The 7,763-nt window shown below is 51.1% G+C and overlaps 1 protein-coding gene across 1 annotated transcript; it reads left to right on the plus strand.

Moving 5' to 3' along the window:
• Nucleotides 1-1,357: 1,357 nt before the first annotated feature.
• FAM50A (family with sequence similarity 50 member A) lies at nucleotides 1,358-7,616 on the plus strand. The gene is made up of 6 exons (XM_056850180.1): nucleotides 1,358-1,480; nucleotides 3,135-3,219; nucleotides 3,362-3,461; nucleotides 4,236-4,375; nucleotides 6,325-6,401; nucleotides 7,479-7,616. The coding sequence occupies exons 1-6, from the start codon at nucleotides 1,370-1,372 to the stop codon at nucleotides 7,614-7,616; spliced, it is 651 nt and encodes a 216-aa protein (XP_056706158.1). The 5' UTR covers nucleotides 1,358-1,369.
• Nucleotides 7,617-7,763: the final 147 nt, after the last annotated feature.

Raw genomic sequence — 7,763 nt, forward strand, 5'->3', positions numbered from 1 at the left:
CTATCTCATAATACCAGAAAGCTGGGTCATCTGCTGAAGCTGGAGGGGGAGAGATTCCAAACAGATTTTAAAAAGTATTTTTTCATACAACGCATAGTTAAATTGTGGAACTCCCTGCCCCAGGATGTGGTGATGGCTGCCAACTTGGAAGGCTTTAAGAGGCGAGTGGACATGTTCATGGAGGAGAGGGCTATACATGCCCACTAGTCAAAATAAATACTAGTCATGATGCATACCCATTCTCTCCAGGATTAGAGGGGGATACCTAATATATTAGGTGCTGTGGAACACAGGCAAGATAATGCTGCTGCCGTTGTCTTGCTTGTGGGCTTCCTGGAGGCACCTGGTTGGCCCCTGTGTGAACAGGCTGCTGGACTTGATGGGCCTTGGTCTGATCCAGCAGGGCTTTCCTTATGTTCTTCCTTATGGAAGATGGGGCTATCCATGGCTACTAGTCAACATGGCTACTAGTCATGATGCATACCCATTCTCTCCAGTATCAAGAGCATGCCTATTATATCAAATGCTGTGGAACACAGGCAGGATAATCCTGCTGCAGTTGTCGTACTTGTGGGCTTCCTAGAGGCACCTGGTTGGCCACTGTGTGAACAGACTGCTGGACTTGATGGGCCTTGGTCTGATCCAGCAGGGCTTTCCTTATGTTCTTATGACACAGTTTGTGAAAATAAGCCAGTGCGGGGTGTGGGGGAGGCTCCTTGGGGCCGGTATTCCAGTGAGCTGGAGCTGGTGCTGAAAGAGAACAAGAGCCAGTCGGAGACAGTGGTTTGCACATCAGACCAGCATCTGGTTTGAATCCCTACATTACTGCAGAGATCGCTGGGTGGCTTTGGGATAATCACACTCTCTCAGCCTAACCTACATCACAGGGTCGTTGTGAGGATAAAATAGGGGAGAGGGAAGCACATATGGGTGGGATATATATGTATAAATAAAATAATGTATATATGTGTGTGTGTATAGAATCATAGAGTTGGAAGGGACGTCATCTAGTCCAACCCCCTGCACAATGCAGGAAATTCACCATTGCCTCCCCACCCCCACCCCAATGACCCCTACTCCATGCCCAGAAGATGGCCAAGATGCCCTCCCTCTCATCATCTGCTTAAGGTCATAGAATCAGCATTGCTGACAGATGGCCATCTAGCCTCCCGAGGAATCCTGTTTCTCCGAGGACCTGCTCTAACGGTTAGAAAATTCTTCCTAATCTCTAGACCGAAACTCTTTTGATTTAATTTCAACCCATTGGTTCTGGTCCGACATTCTGGGGCAACATGAAATAACTTGGCACCATGTTCAAGTGTTCTATGTACAGTGTATGTTTCTGCCTCTCCCAGGTCCATCTGCAGCCATGGCCCAGTACAAAGGGGCGGCCAGTGAGGCCGGCCGGGCGCTCCAGCTGATGAAGAAGAGAGAGAGGCAGCGGGAGCATATGGAGCAGATGCGGCAGCGCATCGCAGAGGTGAGGAGTGAGGAAGAGCCGGGGGGCGGGGCTGGGGTGGTGGAGAGGGATACTCTTGCAGGAGGTGCTAAAGAAGGCGAGGGAAACCTCAGGCACTTTGGGGAGGATATATGCATCATTTCGTTTACAATGGCACGACTTCAAACGATGCCTTCAGCTTATACCTGTGGCAGATATTTAAAAATTTCCCATAATCTAAGGCTGCTCCAAGGGCTCAGTAGAGGACTTCCCGCATATTCTGTTCAGTTTCCCAATTTATGACTCCACTTGCTTCAAATTAATCCAGCATATACCAGATGTTTTAGATACAGTTGAGGGCCGAGTTAGATTTTTAATGGCAGACGTTAATTCTAAGCTCACTCTTAGCGTGGCTTTTTGAATCATGTTAGCGACTAAGTTAAGGAAGAAATTTGTCGAAAATTGGGCTCCGAAGTTGCCATAGTAAGAATATTTTAGGGGAACTAGAATGTTAAATCGGTAATAATATGCATAAATGTGATTGTTTGTAACATTTTAAATCTAACATTTTGGCCACATTTAAAACAGGCAAGCCGTTGACCTTTTGAAACGGACATCTCGAAATGATGCAAAAAAATTTTCATGTTATGCTTTCTTTCCGACAAGCAGAGTAGTTCCAGTAATGTGTGAACATTTCAAGACACCTAGAAATGTTGACACTGGTGTCTAGAAACATGCAAGATTTTCTCAGCCTTGGGATGTAGGATTATTGTTTGGCTATTAGAAGTTAGGTGCGTTCCATTTAATTCCTCATCATAACTGGAGACTAGGAAGCGGTGGCTTTTCCTCTGTGGTCCCGCTGTCTGCCCCCACTGTCCTGCCCCCTGGGGCAAGCAGGACTTGAGGTTGCAGGAGGGAATAAGCAAGATCAGGCAGGCTGCTTCTGCTGTGTTGGAAAATGTAAAGACATGTATCCAAAGGGCAGCCCTACCTGGATAGCCCAGGATAGCCCGATCTCAGATCCTAAGCAGGGTCGGCCCTGGTTAGTACTTGGATGGGAGACCACCAAGGAAGTCCATGGTCATGACGCGGAGGCAGGCAATGGCAAACCACCTCTGCTTGTTTCTTGCCTTGACCTGGATGGCCCAGGCTAGCCCGATCTCATCAGATCTCAGAACCTAAGCAGGGTCAGCCCTGGTAGGATGGTCCAAGGTTACTATGCAGAGGCAGTCCCTCAAAAGATCCCTCCTGGAGTAGCAGGATCCGTGCAGAAGAACAGGCACGGGGATGGGCAGGCTAGAGAGAATGAAATAGCTCCCTCCCCTCGGCGGAGCGGCGGTTGTAGAAGAGAAAGGCAGTGCATCGGCAGCTCCTTATCCTTTCCGTGCTCCCCCTGACCCCGTGGCTGTTTCTCTGCACTGACCCTGTACCCCCAATCTTTCCGGGGGTCGGGAGGAGCTGCAGCCGCGGAGAGGAACGTGGGGAAATGGCACCTTCCGCACCCAGAGCGCTAGGGTGTTGCCCTGCATCTTCCAGGTGCACACAGAATGTGGGTGAGCATTCCCTAGTCTCTGCCTGGCAGAGCTGCTGATTTGGGGAGGGTTCGACCGAGAACGGTGGATTGGAAATTCTAATCAGGATGTCGCCAGCGTCTTTTCGTTTCATGCGGCAAAACTCGATCTCTCTCCCATGGCAGGAGAACATCATGAAGTCGAACATCGACAAGAAGTTCTCGGCCCATTACGATGCCGTGGAAGCGGAGCTGAAATCCAGCACCGTGGGTAAGTGTGGGGAGCCGGAGACCGAACCCAGGAGTCCTGGTCTCTGGTCCCTCTGTTTGAACAGCTGGCTCTTGCTACCTGACCTGGCGCTCCAGAGATCTAACCCAGGAGGTCTGATTCCCGGTGCGTTTCCTTCTAACAGGTCTGGTGACCCTCAATGACATGAAGGCCAAGCAGGAGGCCTTGGTGAAGGAACGGGAGAAGCAGCTGGCCAAGAAGGAACAGTCAAAAGAACTGCAGCTGTGAGTCCCAAGGGTCTGAGTTCTGGGTGGGTGAAGGACTGTGGCTCAGTGGTAGAGCATCTGCTTTGCATGCAGAAGGTCCCAGGTTCAATCCTTGGCATCTCCAGTTAAAAGGTCCAGGTAGTAGGTGATATGAGAGACCTTGACCGGTGACCCCAGCTCAATGGTAGAGCATCTCCTTGGCATGCAGAAGGTCCCAGGTTCAGTCCCCGGCATCTCCAGTTAAAAGGAGCCATAAGGAGGTGACATGAAAGACCTTGACCTGAGATCCTGGCTCAGTGGTAGAGCATACCTCATTAAAACAACTTTTAAGAGACTTAAAAAGGGTTAAATTACATACAAAATAGGTAAAATACATAAAAAACATCTAAAAAAAAAACCTTGGTTAGGAAGGGAAGATGAATTGAGGGAATGCCAAATGAAAGGGGAAAAAGCCCCCCTCCCCAGAACATGCATTCCTGCAGAGTTACTGTAGTGATTAGAGTGTTAGGATCTGAGAGATCCGAGTTCAAATCACCCGCTTTGCCACAAAATTCACTGGGGGTGACTCTGTTTGTTTATTTATTTAAACATTTGTATCCTGCCTTTTCTCGTGCTTCAAAGCAGCTTACAACAATGTTCTTTGGACCAGTCGTTCTCTTTCAGCCCGACTCAACTCTCAGGATTGTAGTGAAGAGAAAATGGGGGAAGGGAGAATCGGGTTATCGGGAGTCCCTGGAGAACGGGCGGGAGGGGAGCGCGCTGGACTTGACAGGGAACCTTTTCTCTCCACAGGAAGCTGGAGCGGATGCGCGAGCGGGAACGCAAGCAGGAGCAGAAGCGCAAGATCTCCAGCTTGTCCTTCACCCTGGACGAGGAAGAGGAGGACGACGGGGGAGAGGAAGAGGAGGAGGAGGTGGAGCTGGAGCGGGAAGGTGAGGAACGGGAGGCTGGATGCCAGCAGATGGGAGCCTGGAACCAGGGGGGGGGACGCTTGTGGAAGGGTTGGGGCTGGGGTGAACGGAAAAGCTGGCTGCCAGGCCCCAAGAGAGAGTTTCAGGGACAGCACAGACTGCTGAAAAAAGTAAAAGAAAGATATAACTGGGAAGAGGTTGACGTGGTAGCAAATAAAAGGGCAGCAGGGAGACACACTGTTAATGAGCCGGTGCTTGTGTGGTTCCAGAAGGCAACGAGTGGCAGAAGCCGCAACCATCGTCTCCTCCCATGCCACCTTGGCTGTTGCCACTTTGGCTTGCCTCGGTTGCTCGGGCGGAGACCAACCTTCGCGCCCTGAGCAAAACGGTCTAACGTGTTGGCTGTTCAAGGTCGCCTGACCCTTTGGTCCTACATCACGTCAAGACTAAGAGGCCGCAAAGCATTGGTGGTGGAAAGGGCCGTCAATAGGGTTGTCAAGTGCCAGGTGGTGGCGGGCAAACCTCCGCCAATCCACCTGGCTGCCTGCTGACCAGCTGCGGGTCAGCGGGCAATCTGTGCAGGTAGGGACCAGGTCACTTCTGGTTCACATCCGGAAGTGCTGCATTGCAAAGGGCCGGTTTCCACTCAAACTCCCAGTTTGAGTGGTAAAGGCCTGTTGCGATGTGGCACTTCTGGGTGGAAAACGCATCACAAGGGGCCATTTGAGTGGAAAACGGCCCTGTCAGGCCTTTGCTGGTTCAGGCCTGATCCCTTGACATGACTTTGCTTCTATTGCTGGTTCTGGCCTGGCTCTGGTTCCGTGTCAAGCGACCTTGGTTCACATGCCTGCAAATACTGTAAATACTGTGTGTACTTCCCTGCTGCAGCTGCCTGGTTGTTTGGTCTACGCTTCATGAGAATTCTTATCTCATGTGTTTTCCTTTAGTGGCTAGAGTGCTTTTAAGCTAGAGCTTTCCCTATTGTGCTCATTAGCAACCTTAACCTATTTCCATGCAGTCAGATTTTATATTCACCTTTTTGCTCCTAATAAAGTATACTGCTTCAGGATTACCTGCCTGAGTGTGTTTACTGTTGGGATGCTACAGGTGATCTCCTGAACCTGACAGGCCCCTTGTGGTGCATTTTACAACTGGAAGTGTCGTATTGCAACAGGCCTTTACAACCGGCCCTTTGCAATGCAGCACTTCCGGGAGCGCACGACGCCCGCCCCCCACCTCCACTCCAAAAACCTCCCGCTGAAGAAGAAGAGGGACCTGGTAAGCCTAGCCGTCAAGTCACAGCCGACTTAAGGGTTTTCGAGGCAAGAGATGTGCAGAAGTGTTTTGCCATGGCCTGACTCTGCGGAGCAACCCTGGACTTCCTTTGTGGCCTCCCATCCAAATACTAGCCTCGGGCCAATCCTCCTTAGCGTTCAAGATCTGACAAGATCGGGTTAGCCTGTGCCATCTCGGTCAGGGCAGGAGATGAACAGAGGTGGTTTGCTGTTGCCTGCCTCTGCGGAGCAACCCTGGACTTCCTTGGTAGTCTCCCAGCCATGTACTAACCAGGGCCGACCCTTCTTAGGTTTTGAGATCTGATGAGATTGGGGGCTACCCTGGGCCATCTAGGTCAGGGCCCTTGAAGCATCACCCAAAAGAAAGGGGGGTTTCTATTCTAACACTGAAATCTAGGGCACACTTTCACACGTGCCGAATAGCGCACTTCCAATGCACTTTTAACGATCGCTTGCAAGTGGATTTTGCCAGTTCACACAGTAAAATCCAGCTTCAAAGTGCATTGAAAGTGCATTATTCGGCATGTGTGAAAGTGCCCCTGGTTTCAAAAAAAGCGCACTTAAGAGCGCCTCTCGTAATTGTTGGCCCTAAGCTGTTGCTTATGTAGCTTGTGTGTAAATCTGGCTTTGGTTATCGTCTCGCTTCCACCTGCTTGTCGCTTCCCCCTACCCCAGAGCTGCCCACCAAGAAGAGGAAACTGGGGAAGAATCCCGACGTGGACACAAGCTTCCTGCCCGACCGGGACCGCGAGGTACGGTGCTCAGCTGCTCTCTGCCCTCGGATTTATTTAGAAAAAAGTGTGTTTACCACCTCTCAAGAAATTTCCTATTAATGCTAATAATTTTTTTTAAAAAAGGAAAGTGATTCACAATTTGTATGAAAATAGCCCCTACATCAAAACCGGTCTCACTAGAGTAAAATCCTCCCGCCTGAACAGCCATAAAACCAACAGTTACCTCAGCAGTGTTGGAATAAATGTCCGATGGACGGGATATAGGCCAGAAGAACTGGGTTGGTGGTTTAAAACAGACCACTGAAATGTGTGACCAGTGTTAACCAGAAACCTGGAGGTTCCAGGTTGGCCTCAGGGGGAGGGGGGCGGGTATTCTAAAAATGGTGTCGCACCCTTGAGAAAGCCTTCAGTTAAATCCAGGGCTGCCATTCTGCTGGCTGTTGCCCCGGCAGGATGGCGCTTCTGTTGGCAGTCCAGGGAAAGGCGATGTCTTTCCATTTCTTCCCTGCCCCCACAGACCTCCATTTCGCTCTCCCACGCTGCGTCTGAAGATTCCTCGCTCAGGGAGCTGAGGTGGGGGGGCTCAGAGAAGTCACTTCCTGCTGGCTTCCAGCTCGGTGGGCAGTGATTTGAACGCAGCCATGTCATGTCAAGGTTAAAGGAGCCAGTGTGATGTAGTGGTTAAGAGCGGTGGTTTGGAGCGGTGGACTCTGATCTGGAGAACGGGGTCCGATTCCCCACTCCTCCACGTGAGCGGCGGAGGCTAATCTGGTGAACCGGGTTGGTTTCCCCACTCCTGCGCACAAAGCCAGCTGGGTGACCTTGGGCTAGTCACAGCTCTCCTCGAGCTCTCTCAGCCCCACCTGCCTCACAGGGTGTCTGTTGTGGGGTGGGGGGAAGGTGATCATAAGCCGGTTTGATTCTCCCTTAAGTGGTAGAGAAAGTCAGCATATAAAAAACCCAATTCTTCTTCTTCACCCGTGCCCTCAAGCGCCCAGCTTCCCAGTCCAACTTCACCCGCTGAGGTACCCCAGCCCCCCTTCCTCTCCTTATAGCCATGCCTGAAAGCCGTTTCTCCACTCCCTTTCCGTTCAGGAGGAAGAGAATCGTCTTCGAGAAGAGCTGCGCCAGGAGTGGGAGGCTAAACAGGAGAAAATCAAGAGTGAGTGGGAAGAATGTGACTCCAGGCAGGCTTTGCCCACTGGCTATCAAAATCCTGCCAGCGTGGTGTAGTGGTTAAGATCAGTAGTTTGGAGTGGTGGACTCTGATCTGGAGAACCATGTTTGATTCCCCACTCCTCCACATGAGCTGCGGAGGCTGATCTGGTGAACCGGGTTGGTTTCCCCACTCCTCCACATGAGGCCAGCTGGGTGACCTTG

The sequence above is a fragment of the Euleptes europaea genome, chromosome 1 (genome assembly GCF_029931775.1).
Source record: "Euleptes europaea isolate rEulEur1 chromosome 1, rEulEur1.hap1, whole genome shotgun sequence".
In the NCBI taxonomy this organism is placed as follows: domain Eukaryota; kingdom Metazoa; phylum Chordata; class Lepidosauria; order Squamata; family Sphaerodactylidae; genus Euleptes; species Euleptes europaea.